The following is a 22,670-nucleotide window of genomic DNA, read 5'->3' as shown; positions in this document are numbered from 1 at the left end:
TCAAAAGAGAAAGTAGCTTTCTTAACCTCTTCAAAACTTGAAATTCTAGTAATCTCCTTGTTAATCTCTAGGGTGACCTTAGGTAGAATCTCCTGAAGAATAACCTCCTGAGCATCAAGATTCAAAGGACCATCTTCAGAGAGGAGGGAAGAGAAAAAACCAATGGCCTCTTGACTCAAACCCTCCTACTTATCTACCCACCTTTTGTTAACCTGTAACTTCTTAATATTATTGGTGGCTCTATGTTTCACAATAGTCATATGAAAAAATTTAGTATTCTTATCCCCACTTTTAAGCCATATAGATTTGGACCTTTGTTTCAAATATTCCTCTTCCTTGGAAATAATGTCATGAAGCTTAGTCAATAACTCAATTTATTTATCCATGATACTAGGGTTGTAGCCCAACCCATGAATAAGAAACTGAATATCATCCAACTCCTTCTTCAGGATCTCCTTCTGCTGAAAAATGTTCCCAAATATGGATTTATTCCACTTTTGAATATTGGATTTAACATTGTCTAGAGTTTTTTAGCAATTCTATACATAGCAGAACCTTGAATGTTAACCTCCCACCATTCTAAAACCTTATCATGAAGCTCTGGGTTGAGGGTCCACATTTTCTCAAATCTAAAGAGAAAATATCTCCTACCAAAAAGGGGAACTATATTCAGGATAATTGGGAAGTGGTCTGATCCAATTCTAGAAAGAGATGACAAGGTGCAAGAAAAAAAAATTTAGCCAGTCCGATGAGATCAAACCCTGATCAATTTTAACCTAAATGATGTCTGAACCACTTCTTCTATTAGACCAAATAAACTTGGCACCAATAAGATCCAAGTCCAATGAACCAAGAGCATTGATCATATCAAAAAGATCTTGTTTACTCTCCCCAAAGATCAGAGCACCACCGATTTTTTCTGAGTTAGAAAGAGGAGTATTAAAATCCCCCATTACAATCCATCTATCATTTGGAAAATAAATTCTAGCCTAAGTCAAGGAATTCCACAAATTTCTCCTAGCACTCCTCCCATTGGGGGCATAAATATTGGATAAAATCCAAGAAGACCCATCTTTAAGACTAGTGAATCTAGTCGCAATATGATTAGCACCATTAAGAACCACCATACCTTGAATGATCCTTGGATTCCATAGAGTGGGAAAACCACCCAAGGCTCCATCTGCATCAAAGCAATGAACACCGCAGTATTTAAAAATGGCTAACTTGATTCTTTCCACTCTGTTAGAAGGCATTTTCATCTCCTCAATGAGATAGATATACGGTTTATGATCTCTTACCATATTGGATAAGAGATCATGTTTGTGGGGGTGATTAGGACCCCCAACATTCCATGAAATTATCTTCATTTGACAAGGGAGGGGGATCCTATCCCTATTTCTTGAAGAGTTTTCTAAATGCCATTTGTGATAGTGGCTCTACTTTGCCTATCCCTGCATAAACTATTTGGTGGTCTTCCCACCCCTTTTGGCTCAAACCCACAATCCATCCTTTGTCAGTTCCTGGTCATGACACTGAAAGCCCCTAGAGTTGAGCCATTGGTAATAGGAGCCAACATACCTCTTCTTTGATTCCTAGATGTAACTTGAATAAAAGGTTTGGGTATCGATGAAACATTCACAGGGAAATCATTCCCCTTTTGCCCATCTAATTTATCATTCTTATCCTACTCCATATTTCTACTCATATCAATGACCAACTAAATGGGTGGATCTAATATCATCCCATTATCCATTTGTTCACTTGGGGGACAGCCTGTGGGGGGATAGAAACAATTTCATTCACACTCCCATCAGGGCCTAATTTATCTAGCTTAGATGAAGGTAACTCCTTAGCAAATTCAAATCCTTGATTCTATTGCACACCACTAACTTTCCCTGTAGGAGGATCCTTTTGGTTCTAGCCAGTACCATGGCCTTAGCTTTCTTCTTTCAGATCTTTTTTAGTTTTGGTTGAGCCATACATTCCTTCACCCAGTGACCCACTTTTTTATAATGAAAGAAAGCAAAATGAATAGATTCGTACTTTAATTCTGCGCCCATAACCCAAGTTTTGATCTCAGAGTGATCTCAAAGGTGGATTAGTATCTTGTTTTACATTGACACACAATCAAGCATAGAGAAGCCTCTTTTTTGCAGCAGTCATCAGATCCACTGAAAGAATCTCAACGAAGCAAGCTGCCAAACCCGCAAAAATCATCTCATCCCAGTACTCCAAAGGGAGGCTAGGAAGATGGACCCGAATGGGAACCTCATTGCATTCCCAAGACTTAGTTTTAAAACCAGGTTCCCATTTCTTTAAGGAAAGGAAGGCCTTACCCAACATCCAAGGCCCCCCCACAAGGATAGATCTGAGATCTTCATCACAAACAAAGGAGACGAAGAAAAAGCCATTAGCCATTGCCACCACATCAATCTGACCTTTCCCTTTCCATTTTCAAGTTACCTAGTCCCTAACCAATTCAATATTAGGGTGAGGACTAACAAACTTCCCAACAAGAACCAACTCCAGATTTGTCATATTTTTCTCCACAATGCAATCCGGTATGGAAATCAAGCAAGAATCTGCACTAGGGTCAACTTTGTGAGGAACAGGGTAAATAGATTTACCTTTGAGCCTAGAGCTAAACAGACATGACCACATTCGATTGCACCCCAAAGAGGGGGAACCACCTGTTAAGGAGGACTTGGGCCCTCCCACAACATGCATCCCAAAAACAGAGGAATCTGTTCCATTTGTCAGGATATGCTGAGTCCCACCATCCCAGACCCCATGATCATTGCCATCCATAGATTTCTCCTCTCCCGATCGTTCTAGGGATGCTTCCACGTGAAAAAAACCATCGCCTCCATCATTTTTATTTCCCACTCTCTGCACATTCAAACAGCCCACCTGTCCCACCTTCGTCACTTACATCTCTTATTCTATAAACAACACCTTAATGTTTCTCTTATCTTCTCTAAATATTATATAGTTACGCTCCTTCCATATGTTCCACACAATAAAGGAGGGGATTTGGAACCATAGGTTTTTGATGACGGGATGGGTAAAAGGACTATGGTACCACTTCTCCATCAAGATTCTCATATTACCTAGAAAAGGCCGTGTTATCATAATGTCAACTAACATCTTCGACTAGACTCCCCTGGCAAATTGACAGTGTAAAACAATATGATCTATACTCTCACAATCCTTGCAGCATATGATGTATTTGTTAACAAGAGAGAAACCTCACTTGTTCAAGTTATCAAGGGTCAAGGTATTACCCTAGTTTGTAACCCACCAGAAGCAGGTAATTTTGGGAATTAAGCCTCTTACCCAAATGTTATTCCAATTAAAATATTCCATGGAATTAGCCTCTATAGCCTTGTATGCAAATTTAACTGAGAAAGCACCTAAGGGATTATACTACCAAATCCACTCATCCTCACTGTGGGGAGAATAGAAGGAACAGTCACCTAAAGTGGAGCACAATTGTGAAGCCTCCTCTAGCATTTGTCTTTTATGAGCATCTAACTATCTATATAGATAGATTTATTAACTACCCAATATTATAAAGGATATATTTTACACTAAATTGTAGACTACTTAAATTATTGTAATGTGTGTTAGTCGATTTTGATAACTATGCATTTATTTCATAAGATAAGAAGATTCAAAATGAGTTCTTGTACCATTAATTACAAGAGATGGTGTTGGTGTAAATAAATATTCATTTTGGATATTATTACACTTACTTAAGTTAACTTAGGATAATGCATCTCTTCGTAGTTTGGATTTGAGACACTTAGGGAAGTGTGCACATAGGGATAGAGCTTGTAGGAGAAATTCCACCTTTTGTGGTCTTATTTTGTTGTTACACTCCACATTCGGTGGGTCATCCACCTCTTGTGAAATATTATATTATTTCTCCTACCTACCCCTAGTATTTCTTACCTACCCTTGTTTCTCATTGAGCCACATGTCATATTTGTGTGCTCATACATCCATATGGCCTTGCCCATATAAGCACGCCTATATTCATTGTATTGATTAATCCAGTTGATCATTTTGCATATTGATGAGAATACAGTTTGTTCTTGTCATTCTATTGTCTCTTTTATGCTTTTCATTGTGCCCTTGATCTTGGCAAAATCCTACATGGTATCAGAGCTATTGGGGCTTCACTGATTGGTTTTTGGAGACATCGTGGAAGGCTTCTATTTTCGGATTTGGGGATCTTCATTTTTTGGGGGCATCATACAGTGATTTGGACATCACCGTTGAATCCGAGAGGCTATTTCCATAAATTTCGACTATAAAGTCGACCTATTTTGGTCAGAAATTTTTTTTCCCCATTTTGGCTATTATCGTATGGATTTCGAAAAAAAAATTTTAAAAAAAATTTATTTTTCAAAAAAAATAAATCGAAAATCTGAAAAATAGCATTCAAAAATTAAAAAATAAAAAAATTTTAAAAAAAGGTTTTTTTGCGCTGTGTTTGGGGGTCCGCAGACCGCCCCGTACTCTGTCATTTGCAGGCTGCACCGCTCGTACCGTCCGGCCTCTGTCACGCTGTGTACCTCCCGTCTGACGCGTCCTCTGGTACCCCACGCCGCCACGCCAACACAGTGTACCTCACTGTCGCCGCCGGCCACAAAGACCACCCGCCAGTAGCCTCACACTCTTGTCTCTGGTGGCCGCTCCCGCCTCCGGTGACCTCGGCTCCCGGCCCGCTGCGCTCGTCTACCCAGCACCACCACCGGCCAAAGATCTCCTGCGACCGCCTAGTCATTGCCGGCCGCCACACCGAGCCCAATCAACTGCCGGGACCCCGCCACGCAGCACATGCACAGACCTCCATACGCCACGTCACCCGCACCACGCAAGCTATCCGTACGCCACTGCATAGTGCCATGTCAGCATCTGTACGACACCCCAGTCATCTGCCCAGTCAGCAGTCCATACAATATGAACTCCCAGTCAGCAGGGAGGTGAAGTTTTTGCGATGGTCATACAACCGTCAAATTTAACACAGTGAATTGCTGATGTCAGCACCACATCAGCTGTTTTTTGAAAAAAATTTAACCCCTCTCCATTAAGCTTTTCAGTTTTGCAGTCCAACTTTGAAAGGCCATATCTTGCTCATTTTTGCTCCTTTTTTGGCGCAATTTTTTTTGAAATGGGCTAAAATTTTGTGATATTTGTAGTGGTGTCATTATTTTCTGATTTTGGTGCACAAGATTTTCAGAATTTTTAGATTCTCTCAGCTGTACCTGTCCAATCCTCAATTCTGCAACTTCAAAGGCCTCGTTTGAGCTCATACGACCTCCTTTTCAGGTGCCGTTTTTTTTGAAAGTGCATTTTTTTTCATCTACTTTCATAATCTATGATCAGATTTCAGATATTTTGAGTGGAAATTTTACTTTCAGATATTGGTCTTATTTGGCCTATTAGGTACTTGTAAATTGCTTGGATCTTAGTTAGATCTCTTGCATTATCAGTTTGAGTCTCTTTTGGCCTTATTGAGGTAGTTGTAAAATTGTAAATCAGAAGTCCACTTTGCCATTTTTTGCAAGTGGCCCATTGTATACACACTACTTATAAAGTGCCAAAATCATTACTTTTGGGGGGGGCGGGTTCTTTGATTGAGTGAATTTGGGGGGGTTTCTTGTGTGATTGTGCCTCTCTTTGTTCTCTTTCCATCTTTGTTGCAATGAGTCCTAATAAATTTCCACCTTTAACTCCACATAATTATTCATCATGGAAAATTAAAGTATGGAGTAAATTAATGGAAAAGGGTCTCGCACATTACATAGATGGAACAATAACAACACCACCTGATCCTAAGGTTGATCCAAATGCTCAATTAGAATGGCTCACAAAAAATTGCATGGCTCTTGGAACCTTGTGCAAGTATGTATCAGATAACCTCATTTTTCACATTGAGAAGTGTAAAACAATCAAAGAGGCTTGGGATATGTTTCAGAAATTTTATGGACAAGTTGATGAAATCAGATGCTAACAGATTGACAATGAGCTCACCAACTTGGATCCCAAGAGTTTTGATACAATCCAAGATTATGTCACCAAAGAAAATGAGCTAAGAGGAAAGCTTAAGGATTGTGGAATTGACAAAAAGGATGCTCAGTTGATATTCAACTTGTTGGACAAGCTTGCACCAGAATATGCAGCATTTGTCTCTAGCTTCCAAACTCATCGTTTGACAGTGGGGAGTTCTTATGTTATGCCTTCATTTGATGCTTTCATAGAAATGTTGATATTGGAACAATCTAAGTTGTTGAACATGGGGTTTCTCAAGTCTTCAAAGTCCAAGGCTTTAGTGGCTAATCAAGGAAATCAAGGAAGTCAAGGCAAAGATTCAAACAAGAAGAAGAAGCACTCTAAGTCTAAGCCACACCAAGAAAAAGGACAATCATCCTCTCCATCACAAGGCGATTTTTCATCCTCTTCCAAGAAGGGGACACCACCTAAGAAGGATAAACCAACTTGTGCATATTGCAAGAAGTATGGTCATGATGAGAATCGATGCCACACAAAGCAAGTTGATGAGTTAACCAATCTTCTTAAGAAAAACAACATCAACTTGCCATCCACCTACACAAAGAAGGATTCATCTCCTTCCTCTTCCTCACAGTCTAAGGGAAAAGGGCAAGCATTTGTGGCTACAACAAGTTCTTCACATCAATGGATACTTGACTCAGGTGCCTCATATCACATGGGTTCTACAAAGGAGCAGTTTTCTTCATTGGAGCCATCTAAGGTACCTCACATTTACATAGGTGATGAAACACAAGTAGAGGTTGAAGGGAAAGGTTCAATTGACATGGATGATGGAACATTTGAGAATTTTCTCTATGTTCCTAACTTGTCTACCAACCTTCTCTCCATCTACCAAATCACTCACTATGGGAATGGGAAAAAGGTTGAGTTTACACCAGATTTAGTTGTGGTAAAGGAACTTGATGATGATGCCTTGGTAGTAGTTGGACAAGTCAATGACAACTCAAGGCTTTATTCATTCTCCCACTTTGTGCCAAGTTCACCTTCTAGGGCCTTGCTTACTCATTCAAATTTAGAAAGTAAGCTATGACATGAGCGGTTTGGTCACCTCAACTACCGCTATCTTCAGCAGCTAAGCACTAAAGACATGGTCATAGGTCTACCTCGAATCAGTTTTTCAAAGGGTGTATGTTCAGGTTGTTCCATGGGCAAGCATCGAGAAGAGAAGTTTGATAAGGGGAAAGCTTGGAGAGCTTTGGAAGTTCTTCAACTTGTTCACAGTGATGTAGCAGGTCCATTTCTAGCACCTTCATTTAGTAAGGCCTGCTATGTTCTTACCTTCATTGATGACTACTCCCATTTCACTTGGGTCTACTTTCTTATTCATAAGAGTGAAGTATTTGACAGATTTCAGGACTTCAAGACTCGTGTGGAGAAATAATCAGGGAAAGTGGTCAAGATTCTTTGCACCGATAATGGAAGGGAATATGTGAACAAAAGACTTGAGGATTTTTGTACATTTGAGGGTATTGATCTTTAGCATTCTGTTGCATACACTCCACAGCAGAACGGGGTTGCAGAACGCAAGAATAGAGCTCTCAAAGAAATGGCTAGTTGTATGATACATGCACGTTCTCTTGATCCTGCCTTTTCGGGAGAGGCTATCAATTATGCCACACACATCTAGAATCGGGTTCCTCACAATGCTTTGCAAGGTATTACTCCTTTTGAAGCTTGGGCTGGTAGGAAACCGATTGTGAGACATTTCAGAGTCTTTGGGTGTCTAGCATGGGCTCGCATACCTCCGCAGAAACGCAAGGCATTGGAACCTCAGAGTTGGCCTTGCATATTTGTTGGATATCCTAAGGGTGTTAAGGCATACAGATTGATGGATCCAGAGACACATGAGGTGTTCATTGAGAGGAGTGTTCACTTTGAGGAAAGCTCTCCTAGCTTAGCCTCTCTACCTCCTCCACCTTCCTCCATTGTGGATAGTGATGTTAGTGATTCAGATGATGAGACTCCTTCAACTCTAACTCACAGGGTTACACCTCTGTAGGGTCCACTTGTAGTTGAGGAGCCTCGTTCTCCACCTCCACCTAGACCTCATTGGGCTCGACAGACACTTGAGTCTGCGGGTTCTCTTGTTGGGGATCCTTCAGATACATGGAGAACTTGATCACAACATCAGGATCTTCCACGTGCATTCATTGCTACCGCTTCTGATCCACAGACATTTAAGGAAGCATCAGGGGTTCCTGAGTGGGACCAAGCTATGGAGGAAGAGTATAGTTCCTTGATGAGGAACAACACATGGGATTTAGTCCATCTCCCTAAGGGGAGAAAGATGGTTCGATGTAAGTGGATCTATCGGACCAATTTTGCAGCGGATGGTAGTGTGGATAAGTATAAGGCTCGGCTTGTTGTGAAAGGTTTTTCTCAGGTTGCAGGTGTTGACTATACTGAGACCTTTGCACCCGTAGCCAAGATGAACTCCATTCGTTTGACACTTGCTATTGTTGCAGCTCATGGTTGGGCTGTACATCAGATGGATGTGAAGAGTGATTTTCTTCATGGTGATCTTGATGAGGAAATTTATATGGAGCAGCCACAGGGTTTCATCCAGGATACTTCCTTGGTTTGCAGACTATGAAAATCTCTCTATGGCCTTAAGCAGGCCCCAAGGGCTTGGTACGCCAAGATGAATTCCTTTCTTCTCTCTGCAGGATTCACTAGGTGTCATTTCGATCCAAATGTCTACATTTTGCGACAGGATGACTCTCACTTGATACTTGTGCTCTATGTTGATGACTTGATCATTACAGAGAGTACTTCATCCATCATTAGCAAGGTCAAATCTGCTTTGCATGACAGATTTGCTATGACTAAGTTGGGTCTTTTGCACTACTTTCTTAGGATAGAGATTTCACAATCACCTTCCAGGATTACACTCTCGCAGCCCAAGTATGCTCTTGATCTACTTGCATGCTTTCATATGGCTGATTGTAAGCCTACCCCGACTCCCTTTCTTTCAGGAGTCAAGCTTGAGGCTCAGTGTTCTTCTCCACCAATTGATGCCACTTTGTACCATCAGCTTGTGGGTAGTCTCATCTACTTGACTCATACACGCCCTGATATTTCATTTGTAGTTGGCATGGTTTCCCGCTTCATGTAGGAACCACATGAGCTTCATTGGAAAGCCGCCAAACGCATCCTTCATTACATCCAGGGTACACATCACTATGGGATTCACTATGCAGTAGGCACAAGACTTCGCTTGGTTGGTTACACAGACTCCGATTGGGCTGGCAATCTTGATGATCGTAAGTCTACTTCTGGTTACAGTTTTCACCTTGGTTCGGGCCTCATTTGTTGGCAGAGCAAGAAGCAACATGCTATTGCTCTCTCTTCGATTGAGGCTGAGTATCGAGGTGCTGTTAACACAGCCACTGAGACCATTTGGCTCCAGCAGATTCTCACAGAGTTTGGATTCACCACTCCACGACCGACAGTTCTACATTGTGACAATCAAAGTGCTATTGCGATCTCGAAAAACCCGGTCCAGCACCAGTGGACCAAACACATCGAGATTCATATGCACTATATCCGAGAGCTCATCCAGGAGTAGGTCATTGATTTGCAGTATTGTCCTACACCAGAGCAGGTTGCTGACATATTCACCAAACCTTTCACTGAGAGTAAGTTCTAACAGTTGCGAGCTCTCTTGGGGGTGCGGGATGTGTCATTAGGGGGGATCAGCTGACTTCTCCTTCCTCTCTTATGGGGGGGACTTTTTCCTCTCGAGGTTTTGTCCTTCTTCTTTAAGAGTCTTTTGTACATTCATCTCTCTTTTGGGGGGGAGTTTTTTCCCACTAGGTTTTCTCCCTTTCTCCATTTGTGAGAGATTGCATTGCATAGCTTTGCTTTCATTTGCATATTGTACATGGGTACCTATCATGGCCTAGTAGCCGGGACCCATCTTGCATTGTTGACTTGAGTCTTCATTCCCCTAAGTTGCACTTAAGGGGGGGTGTTGGTGTAAATAAATATTCATTTTGGATATTATTACACTTACTTAAGTTAACTTAGGATAATGCATCTCTTCGTAGTTTGGATTTGAGACACTTAGGGAAGTGTGCACATAGGGATAGAGCTTGTAGGAGAAATTCCACCTTTTGTGGTCTTATTTTGCTGTTACACTCCACATTCGGTGGGTCATCCACCTCTTGTGGAATATTATATTATTTCTCCAAACTACCCCTAGTATTTCTTACCTACCCTTGTTTCTCATTGAGCCACATGTCATATTTGTGTGCTCATACATCCATATGGCCTTGCCTATATAAGCAGGCCTATATTCATTGTATTGGTTAATCCAGTTGATCATTTTGCATATTGATGAGAATACAGTTTGTTCTTGTCATTCTATTGTCTCTTTTATGCTTTTCATTGTGCCCTTGATCTTGGCAAAATCCTACAGATGACACTATACAAAATATAATTTGGATGACATGGTACCTAGCAATACATACTTCACAAGAAGTAATGTAATGTTAGCAAAATTTATTATAGATATTATGACATGGTTTGTTATAATACACAAATTTTCACAAGGACTAATGTAATATTAGAAACATTATAATATATACATTTGAGCATGAAAATATAATTTTTTTGACATTCACAAATACCTCCCTAGTCAAATCTCTTGAATCATATAAAATATCACCATGATTATTAAATATGAAATTGTTATTCATGTGATAATACAATCTATATAAAATATAAATTGTATGAGAAATGGAGAGTGACAATTATAACTCATCATTATCTAGTATTAAAGTAATGATTTAATCTTTAATTTTTTCAATGATCTTTTTTTAATTGTATGTGTTCATTTTAAATTCTTCTAGATGCAAATTAGTTGAAGATATTGGCAACACATCATATTGATAGGGTTTAATTTAAATTATGTTCACAAAATATTTATGAACATTTCTATGGTTCTAATACAACTTATATTTATTTTTTAGATCTATTTCCTAGAAATGTTTTGATTTAGTGTCTATCCTTATAATAATAAACTACAATTAATAATAATTTAGTTATTAACATTAAAAAGATTAAAGATATTTGTATAATAACTTGTATCACAAATTGTATTTGTTAGAAGATATCATATTTATTCAAAAAGCTAATATATATTAAGAACTTTTAAATATGACTATAACATAACTCCTACCATAGAAACAATGATAAATTTTAAGATAAATGTTCTTCATAATTAAAAATAAATGTATAGTAGACTTTTTTTTTACTTTAAAATATTTAATATAGATTTTAGGAAAAAAAAACAAGAAAAAGAAAATCAATTTGTCATCAATTCTTCTTTTTGTTCCGCACTATTTGATTCTTTATTGTTAGAGATAAAAGATAGTGTACTAGTAGTCTTTACAATCTTTTCCATTTCTTTGCTTTTACTCCAAAGCATAATGTATAGACCTATAACAATCTGAACCGCACCAATAACACTGCATACACAAATACATAAATATTAAAATACTTAAAAAATTAAAAAACTACTTATAACATATGAAAAAATAATAATTACCTTCCTAAATAAAACTTCTCGTCAAGAAGTATAGAGCCCAATAAAGCTACTATTATTAATACAAGTGGCCAAAACATAGTAGTAAATACAGGACCCATTTTCTCTATACACCATGTCATCAAACAAAAAGATATTGCTGAAGCTACAACACCCTGCACAATTCAAGAAAGATGTCAAGTTTAAAAACTTTATAATTTTAGGGTATTTAAAAATCCAATCTAGCTATAACATAGGAGGAGAAAGATCCTATAATACCATTGTATAAGAAAATATCATTTCAAGATAAAATACAAATAAAAGGAAGAAAATAAAGGTTTTTCTTTCAATCAGTTTAAAGAAAAAATAAAGTAATTTTAATTGGCATAAATAAAATTAAAATTAAAAGAGAAATTTTATTAAAGAACTGTAGTTAAGTTTAGTTAATACAATTGATAAGGATGACACTGTATTTCTTGATTATGCCATCTACCAAAGTTTACAACGCTTATATATATAATATAATAGATGAGATTGGAATCATATGATTTGGATATAATAAATGCTACTCGATCTTAAATTCTTAATTAAAGAAATATTAACATAAACTAATATACTCCATATCAAATAACAACAAAAGATAACAATGAAAAGCAAACTTCAAAACTTAAAAGATAACAATGAAAAGCAAACTTCAAAACTTAGAAGAAGATTAAAGATACATACAGAATATATAGCAGCAAGAAGCTGGACATTCCAACCTAAAACCCACACCTCATAATGATCTCTTTCAAAAATAAGCGTTATAATAGCAGATTGTATTGTGGCCAAAAAACACATTAGGGCAGTGCTGGAGTACTGAACTGGATATTTCTTAGTTATGCTTGTCTGCAATGAGAAGTGGGAACAATATTAGATCAACACATGCAACTTGGTATGGTTGTAGAAGAAATGAAATTACCTGCAAAATGTTCCATGCTGAAAAGGAGATACAAGACATCAACACCAACAAAGAACCTTTTGTCAAATCTTCAGTTTTGTGAGTGCTTTCATTGTGCTGATTCAAATGGAAAGGTGATGACCACAGCTGTAATTTAATTCCTTTGTACAATGTCATTGTCATGGCTCCCCCCACACAAATTAAAGTTCCAACTATCTTTGCTTGACCAGCCAGACTCCTAATGTTTAGACTTTCCATCCTACAATAAGATGTAAAAGTTAAAAAACAAATTATTAGATCACACTATTCTAAAAGTGAAGAACAAGCTAAAACCTTACCTAAAAACAATAGCCATTAGAAAAGTAACGGCAGGTACTAGGTTGAGCAGTGCAGTTGAAAATGTCGCAGTTGTATAATTCAATCCTGTGTAGTAAAAATTCTGATTCAGTGTGATCCTGCATATATATATTTATAATCAGTTAGAAAGCAAGAAACTCACTGAATAAAAAACTGAAACAATTAATTAAGTTTTGAATAATTTTTATTTTTTTTTGTTTGGCGAAAGTGACAAGCCACTAATAATATATATTAATATAATAACTGGTTCAAGAGTTCAAGAGGAAAGAAACTAGTGAAGGAAACCTTATATCCTTGCTCAAGTACAAACATATAGATAAAATATAGATAAAATCCTGAAAGAGAGCCCTAATCTATAGCCTGTAGATAAAGTTATGAATAATTACCCGACCAAACTACTGATAAAAATTTCACAAAAGATTCTGATTGTTAGCTTTGGCCTGGTCTTCCTGCCACAAACCAAACAGATCACACTAAAATACATTTCCACAGTTTACTTTATTTGGGTTGAAGCTCTACTTTCTTCTTGAAACCCTAAAATATATTATTAACATGATAAAACCATCAATACTAAGAAATTTTATTGTCTTTTTCTCACCTTTCCAAGATATAAGCCAAAGGGGCTGTAACTATTGTAGCGATTAAATGCCTGTAAACTACCAATACAAAGTGAGACATTCCCTGGTCCAGTGCAATTTTTGATAATATATTCATCCCTGCAAAGCAAATCTGAACAAGTATCATGGCCAAGCTTGGCTTCCATATTTCATGGAATGATGATGAACCTCCAAAGCAACAGTTTCCAAATTCAACCATTATTTAATCTAATCACAGATTTGTCTTCTTTATTTCCCCTCCTCTATTGAATCAGCTATGTTAGCTCTCTTTGCTTAAGCTGAAAGACCATACATGCAATTTATTGCTTTTTTAACAGATTACAAACTTGCCTGCCAATCTATCAGGAAAGATCATTTATTTTCTAATTTTTCCCTACATCAACGGTTAAATAGAAAATAATCAAAGGCGAAAGTAGAATATGATCTCGAGTAATTCGAATCGCTTTAGTGCGTTTGCTCATGGTCACATATAAAAGCACTAAATGGTGTGTGTCAAATCTTGCTTTGCTATTTTCCTTGTTAATTAACCAGTACAAAAAGAACATATGTTTATCACTAAAATGGTGTTGCGCATTCAGGGGTCAATGATCATCATACGTGATATTGTATAGTTCCTTACGTGGACGTTTCATCATTGTTTCAAAGGTTGATTTAACCGACTTGAAGTTATTATCATTTTTATTGGTGAATCGTTAGTGCATGGAAGCAAAGATCAAAGGAGTTTTAGCAAATAATTGCAGTGAAGAAAGCTCTATTTATGATATAGGGTTTTTAAGATGGAGGTTTAATCAAAAGGTGGATTTTCAAATAGTGATTCTTATAATTTCATTATGATTATGAAGTTGATTAATAAATTGTGGTGGATGATGTGTTTTCCATTATAATTTATTCTAGAATAAATAATTGAACAATAATAAAACTTCATAAGTAAAGTGTAACACTGATAATTGGAATAAATAGTAAATTGAATTGAAATTAAAATAATTTTAAATATGATATTTAGTTAGATTTTGAAGGTGGTAATATGATGACATTGGAAACTAATTCATCAATGTGCTAGACTTGAAGTTCTTATTCATATAAAGTATGAGATTTTACAAATTAATACACTATTATTTGCTCAAGTTCACATTTAAGTGTAGATATGCACCTATATATATATTAGAACTATCACTCACAAATATAATTTACAAAAATGTGGACCACAATAATTTAGTTTCCTTGACTTTTAATGTTTAAATGTGTGTAAGTACAAGTTGTGTTTAAGAAAATCTTTGGGGATTTACTACAATGTTTGTGTGGGACACTACATATTTATGGGATGAGTCACTCCATTAGCATGAGGATCAAGAAGTATGGTGATGATATTAAATATGACCATGTTGGGAAATCTACCCTTGTTAGACACATATCAACTACTAAGTGACATACATTCCTAGAGGTCACTCAAGTTTTTAACAAAGAATCATAAGCAAAATCAGTACACAAGGTTTTAAATGTTTTGACATGCGTACGAGGATCACCTTTTCCATTATAGAGTTCCAATTGAGGGATCTCAACATGTTTAAGTGGCACAACTTTAACAATATCAAAAGAAAATGGGCTAGCAACATCAAAGGTGGGTACACTAAACTTGGATTGACTCATTGAAGCAATTTGTTGTTGTAAGGAAGACACAGTTTGGGCAAGATTGTTAATTGTCATTTCGGTGGAAAAATTGATGTTAGACATAGGTGATTGAGAAGGTTGTGTGATGTTGTTGAAAAAAGGCATGGACTGAGAATAAGGTGGTGGGACATTATGATAAGTAGGCATTGGTGATGATTGGGTAGGAAAACGGACACTTAAAGGAGGAATAAAGTTGTTGAAAGAGTTGCCCCCTTGTGTCACACTGATTGGTCAAGGAATAGTAGGAACACTTATGGAAGACATAGGTAACAATGGAGGATTAAATGAAGAAGAGGGATTGCCCCCATGACCTATGGTTGTAGGAATGACATTTTGAGTTGAAGTAGTCAATGCTAGATGTGAAAGTAGGAATATTAGTCATAGGATTGGTCAAAGGAATAGATGAATTGACATGTGTTGAAGGTTGTGAGTAACCCAGGGTTTCGGTACAACTCTTGATAGGCATGACATTAGAGTCAACAATATGTGCAATGCCACACAATATATCAATTCCATTCTTATCACTTTGAAGCATGTGCTTAAGACCTTCAATTAATGGAAGAGCTTCACTATTAGGGTATTTTTGGGACATCCATTGTTGAAAGCTATCAAATTGATTGTCCAATGTAGAAAGTTGATCTAAAGAAACCCTAGTTAAAGTTTTTTCTTCATCATAAGATCCATCAATGGGGTAAATAGGCACATGATTAGGATGAGAAGAATTAGCATGATCCTCATTAAATAATTCACCCAAATTAGGCTCCATCTCCTCAGTAATTAAACCTTGGGAAGCCTTAATACTAATGCTTCATCTAACGGGGATAGGATAGGTAGGACTAATAGTGGTAAAAATCATGCACTAGAGTAAAAATTTGAATTTTGAATTGTAGGACAAGGCTTGCAAAAATTGATTAATGCAAAAGTCAAGAAAATAATGATTACACAATTTGAACTTTGTTGGAGGAAGGGAATGACATAATTTCCAAAAATGAATGGAAATTGGAATTTCAAATGTAGGGCCAAGGGAATACCACTTAATATTAAAATTAGAATTTTTAAAAGCAGGGCAAACAATAATTAACCTCTTAATTTTCAAAAATTTCTTGAAATTTGAAATGTTGAATTTTGAAGGTATTTTTTATTCTAGAGGGTTCAAAAATCGATAAAACTAGCCAATCTTTCAGATTTAGGCTATTAAATACAATCATAATAGTCTCCCAAAATTTGGGGAAAAAAGCTGAGGACCGTGGCAGGAACGCACATGGTCCAACCAACTTTTTTTGAAATTTTTAGGTATGGATATTATGATGATTTTAAAGCTAACCCCCCAAAAATGGTGAATTTTATGATTTCTAGATGGACGAAATGAAGGCACAATGGTGAAAATAAGACCCTATTAGGGTTTTGAAGAAAAAGAGGAATTGGAGTGCAATTTTGGAAAGGGTCAAACCTAATGGATATCGATACCTTGAAAAATGTTTAAGAATCTGAATGTAACTGAAATTGATTTGAAATTCACACAAAATCCAATTAATTTTAAAAATTAGGGTTTTATGAACTAACCACTTAATTTTGAAATTTGAATTCTGGGATTGAAGACAAATCTGAGAATAATCAGAAATCTGAAAATCAAGTTGAAATCCAATTTTTCAACAAGCTCAAGATGATTTTTTAAAATTATGGTTTTAACAAGTAATCTCTTAATTTTATAAATTTTAATTGCAATTTGAAAAAGACAATGAGGAAATTAAAATTGACAAACACAACAATTTTCAGATCTAAGACAAACACAAGCAATTTTTTATAAATCACAAGTTCAATTTTAAATTTAAAAACTAAGGTTTTTAATGAATTAACCACTAAGTTTGTAGAAAGTTGAAAATTTTAAATGAAAAATATGCAATGTTGTTCAAAGGATAGCATGCAAGACCTCGGGTTCACCAAAATATGATGGTTGGAAAATGACGAGTGATAGATCAAGAGGAAAACTAACCTGTTCCCTCAAAGAGAGATGAAAGTTTCACTATTGATTATCCTTCAAGCACTTTTCACCATTACATTAGGGAGATAAGGGGTAATTCACTAGATCCAATCTCCACACAAAGATGATAGATTGAATTCTAAATGAATTAAGGATGTTATGACGATCCCCTTATTCCCTTTTGTTTGATTTGGAAACGAAATTGATTGAATTATGTAGTGCAAAAGTGACAAAGAATCGATTAAAATTTGACATCTGAATATGGGATGAAGCTATGTACCTAGATTTGGCAGTAAAATGTCGAGACGAAGTCGCCCTATAAATTTGGCAAAAAGTTGTCCAAACTGTGGTGAGAATGTACACGGTCCTCCAAAAAATTTGCGAAACAAAAAGGGTTTTTTCGCCTCTACAAATAAAACCCGAATCTGAAAATACAGCTACGCACCTACAACCTACACACATAAAAAAGAGGGAAATGTGTTGGGATTGGGGGTTTGCCTTTAGGTCAAACCCTAGTTTTGGAATTAACCAAGTAATGAAAGAAAGCACTTGCAAGTAGATATAAATGAAAGGCTAGAATGTAAATCACCTCAAGGGAGGTTGTAGTAGAAATGCTAATAGAAATGATTGTATGGAATTATATGTTGGAATAAATCTCCTCTTCAATGGTTGAATCCTTGACTTGAGAATTCTCAATGCTAGAAAAAAATGCTTGAATCCTTGGATGCTTGATTGCTTGAATACATCCAACTTTGACCTATCCAAATTATACAACTGAGAGGATGAATGACCCTTAAATACATGTTTGACTGATTAGAATTTCATCATGGGCTGACATCGGGGAGATTTCCCACTCACTGCACAACCCACAATGCATGCACTAGAAAGGTCCTGCCCCAAAATAGGATAGGGACAGGGGTGCCATGCTCTTGTCTTGGGAGGACAAGGGCTCCACACCCCTATCCAAGGGGGGACAGGGGTTCCACACCCCAGTCCTACCCTTGTCTCCAAGGAAGAGTGTGGAAAAAGTGATGCAGAGGCCAAGGAAGAAGCAATTTTAACAAGCCAAGTACTCTTCAGTCTCCAATCAGGCTAGAGGATTCGAGTTTGCATGCATGAGGACCCTAATGCAGTCATAAACTGCCAGGGTCACAATTTTATGACACTATACAAATATAAGGTATTTCTTCACATGGTTTGATAGGTTTGAGTTATACCCCAATAGTAGTTTTTTGGGAGATGTACATTGGTCATAATTGTTTATCCCTACCCATCATACTTAGTGCAATTATAGTTTCTCATTATTTATTCAGTGAGTACCACAAATATCATGAATGGTAATACTCTAAAACCCCAATCCCTATGTGGAAAACTAGTAAAGAATTTTTGAGTATTTTGGTACTAATTTTTTTTAGATAGGCACTACTTAAGGGGATACCTACCTATCTTAAATTCAAAGAAGTGTCAATACATCATGTTAGATGGTCATAATCCCATCCACTACTTCATAATTTTTCTCAAATTTTTGAGGGGAGAACAAGTCACTAAATAAACTATTGAAATAAAAAAAGTGGGTCAAGTATCTTTTCTCAAAACCCTCTTTGTATAACTTCAAATCCCTTGCAACCATGTATTTTATTTTGACAACTTAAACATCAAAAAATTTGGCAATAAAACTGCTCATTGGAATTACTTTAATGGAAAAAATAGATAACTTCACCTCATTAACAAACTCATCTTTCACTAGATGGTAAGAAAATAAAATTCACAATGCATGAACCTAGTAATTTGAGCTAAATTTGTATGAAATTTTTGAAAAAAATGTCATTATGTAAATTTCCTCTTTTAAAATAATTCTTTTTGATTATTTTCTTAATAGACTTCCTCATTTCATCTTCATCTACCTTGAGAAGCTTACATATTTTTTTATCAATTGGCTCCTCCTTGCACCTACAAGTAACACCGAAATGCTTCCTTTGATCTATTGCTTTGTAGCCAACACCATATCAAGATATAAAGCCAAAAATATGAGCTATTAGTAGTGAACAAAGTATTAAATTTTTTTTTTTTTGGCAAAGGTGGCAAGCCACTTTATATTAATATTAATATAAGATATTACAAAAGCTAGTTTAGAGAGCACATCGACAGGAAAGAGCCAACAAGAAAACCTCCGGTTATAGCTCGATTGCATCAAGTACATGAATAGTATCTCGAACAAGACCCAAGTTAACATATATGACTAACCTAATATTAAACCTAACCTTTTTACATGTCATATGGCCAATTAAATATGATTGCAGCCAACCCAAGACAATTGCATATAAAGTTGCATACTTAGAGAGACAAAACGTATGCAAAATATATCAAATGGCCAACACAAACCAATTCTGGCCAATCTAAGAGACAATTGCATAAAAACTGCATACATAAAGAGATAAAATATATGTGAGATCCAGATGCATGATTAGAAATTTAGAACATGAAAAAATTTGAAAGATGAATAATAGATTACTCCTCCATGGCTTGGATGTCCACTTCATTTTCATCTTGATGCTCTTACGGGTCAACATTAGCATTCGTAGGCTTACCAGGGGTGGTACTTGCATTACAATCTGACTATGGATTAACCGTTAGATACTGAGAAGCCCAACCATTGTGATGAGCTTGTCCTTGTGATAAGGGAGTGCGGATGTCAATCTGGAGGTTATGCTCATGACCCAAAATCACCAACAATGCAAGCACTCTTTTTTGTATCCTTTCTCTCAAGTCCTGCCCTAAAATTCGTCCATGTCTCCCCAGTTCCTGTTGCATATACCTTCAATTCTGCATTTCAAGCATATTCTTTATACCATCATAAATAGAAACAAAAATATCCCCATTTAGCAGGAAATGACAGGGAAAAAGACCCCCAATATGAGCATGCCTCTTCCACAAATCATACTTTTGAATAACCAGTCTTAATTTGTTTTTTAGAATAAATTCTTGTCTAATAACCCTATTTGCAATAATGTCCAACTGAGAAGGGGATTGCATAAGATCCAAGGCATTATAAACGAGAATGGAAATTAGTTGGGAAGGATAAAGAATTCTCCTTGCGTGTGGGAAGAGTATTTCTTCCCCAATAATTTGCTCCTCTCGAATTACAAGTAATGAATAATGAAGACTTGCTCTAGCTGGCAATCAGTGATGTGATCCTCAAATGGTCTCTCTCACTCTTCCATTACAACACATACCTTGTAATTTTTGGGTATGTACTCCATCATTGAACAAGAATTGGCAGTTTGGAGCTCCCCTTTTTAAAAAGATGGTGAGACATTTTACATGATGGTCTCTCTATCTTGTTGTGGAAGATTACAAACCCTTTCAAGTCTTAAAAAATACAAATCCCGAGCAATAATAATATTCACTTGTGTCACCTTCTTAATTTCTTGATATGCGAATATCTAAAAAAAACTTTTCACATAGTGAGGAGTATGTTCGTATGAGATATGCATAATAAAAGTTGTCACATAAAGCCAATTGAAACTTCGCACATGAAATTGTAGGATTACAAAGGTGTTCACATCAAGTCTCTTACAATTAGAAATAAATCCACACTCAAATTAATGATACGATTAAATCCCTTTAAAGCATGTGGTGTCCTTGCCTTAATCCATTAAGCTATACCCCTTGGCAAATGTGAGATCATATCGTCCTTTACCAAAGATGCTAAATTTGTCAAGTATACTAGGTCAACACTAGATATTAGTGAATCCACTTGAATTTATTACATCCCATATTAGACACTAATACATTTGGCCTCAGATTCCAACAGAGGTTTCCAATGGACAAGGCATTTTGTGATCAAATTTGATTTTTTTTTTAAATGCCTGATAACGTTGAAATGTTGACAATGTTTTCCGACGAAGGCCGTGTTAGTCAGAATTCTGATGACCATAGGAATTATTAAAAAAAAAAAGTGCGGGTTCATTTGAAAACCATGCGCGACAGATTGAATTAACAATTCCTTTGCCTCTGCCAATTCCTCTGTTTCTTTGCCTCTGCAAATCAGGTTTGACGTGTCCTTCTCCCTTTAACTCTCAACTTCTTAATTAACAATAATAGATTTATATAAACCATTTTGGTATCTTTTCCTAGTCTGGTTTAAAATTGGGTTGTCTAGTAGGTGATAATGAAGGATTGAGTAGCTAGTTTGGAGGGTATCGAACTATTGGAGATTGTGAAATTCCTATAGATTTTCACATGCCTGTAAATTCATGTGAACTTGCAGGTTGTCAATTTGAATCATGTAAAGTTGGTTGCAGAAAAGTTCATTTCAGAATGTTCTCATAAATTTGAGCTTGTCATCCTACCAGTATATTCTCATTTATCTATTTTTGTTTACTTTCCTGATGTTGCAGTTCCTAGTTATTGATAAGTCTTCCAATTATCTATTATGTTAAATAAAGGCTAAAAGTATTGTATAAAAAATAAAAAATAAGTAAACCCTATTTACTATACCAGAATCAGGACATAAGAAGCAGTGATGTCCACATATTTATCTAATTGGTGTTACAAAATAGACTTCAACTTCCAAGTTTTGTCAAATACACAGGAAAAATATTTTAGAATCAAATAAGGTGATAAAAATTTGAATCTTCCATAGTTAAATTTAGCACTAGTTGTAGAGTGTGTTGGGATTCAATCTAACAGTTGGAATTTTTGCTTGAATGCCCCCTTGTGCATATAGCCTTATTTTGCCCATCATATATAGCAGATTTGAGAAATATTTAAATGGATCTCCCTCAGTCAAATTTTTCTAGGTATCGTTCCTCTTCATTCCACCTGCTATTATCATATGTTGAAAGTGGCAAAAGCCCAAAACATTTCTCTGTCTAGGAAGGTTTTGGTCATTTTTCTCACTTTTTGTGGAGTTGCATACTTTTTGTTGACTACTAGACTTATTCTAACTATCTAATATCCAATTGCAACTGTTAGTAGCACATGGAAGCTCTGCTAAGTATATTGGGTGTTTCTTCTCTTCATCTGTCCTTTTGTGGGTTTTTAACGAATAGTTTGATTTTTGTCTCTTTGTCCCAATATTCCATTCTCTTCTACCCCTAATAACCTATTTGAGATTGTAGAATGAAGAGTTATCTTTAATTCAAGATAGTTTGAAGGTTAACAATGGATTATAAAGAAATTTCTAATGGTTTTTATCAAAACTGTCATAAAACCCTTGTTGACAAGGTTGCAGCAAAAGAATTGATTATAACTCTTAATGTAACCGCTTAAGTTTCTTCATATTTTGGATTCTAATAGTCAATTCAATTCTCTTTCATATGAAGTTGGTTTCATGTTGATTGGTTGTATAAATTATTATAAATCTTATGCCCTAGCAGGCTAAATATGGAATGAGCCTAAATGCCATTGACTCAAAACCACATTATGAATGATAAAACCTTAAAATTCTCAAATTAAAACCTTAATACATCATGAATGGCTTGATTGAATTCTTCG

At 36.2% G+C, this 22,670-nt stretch overlaps 1 protein-coding gene across 1 annotated transcript; it reads right to left on the bottom strand.

The window, feature by feature from the left end:
* Nucleotides 1–11,389: 11,389 nt before the first annotated feature.
* LOC131042292 (WAT1-related protein At5g07050) lies at nucleotides 11,390–13,852 on the bottom strand. Its single transcript, XM_057975634.2, has 7 exons — nucleotides 13,504–13,852; nucleotides 13,292–13,354; nucleotides 12,887–13,003; nucleotides 12,570–12,807; nucleotides 12,335–12,496; nucleotides 11,633–11,784; nucleotides 11,390–11,552 (listed from the first exon to the last, which is right to left on the bottom strand). Exons 1-7 carry the CDS (start codon nucleotides 13,719–13,721, stop codon nucleotides 11,390–11,392), a joined length of 1,113 nt encoding a protein of 370 aa, XP_057831617.2. The 5' UTR covers nucleotides 13,722–13,852.
* Between the last annotated feature and the right edge of the window lie 8,818 nt (nucleotides 13,853–22,670).

The sequence above is a fragment of the Cryptomeria japonica genome, chromosome 3 (genome assembly GCF_030272615.1).
Source record: "Cryptomeria japonica chromosome 3, Sugi_1.0, whole genome shotgun sequence".
Lineage (NCBI taxonomy): Eukaryota > Viridiplantae > Streptophyta > Pinopsida > Cupressales > Cupressaceae > Cryptomeria > Cryptomeria japonica.
This window is presented reverse-complemented; position numbering and strand designations above follow the sequence as displayed.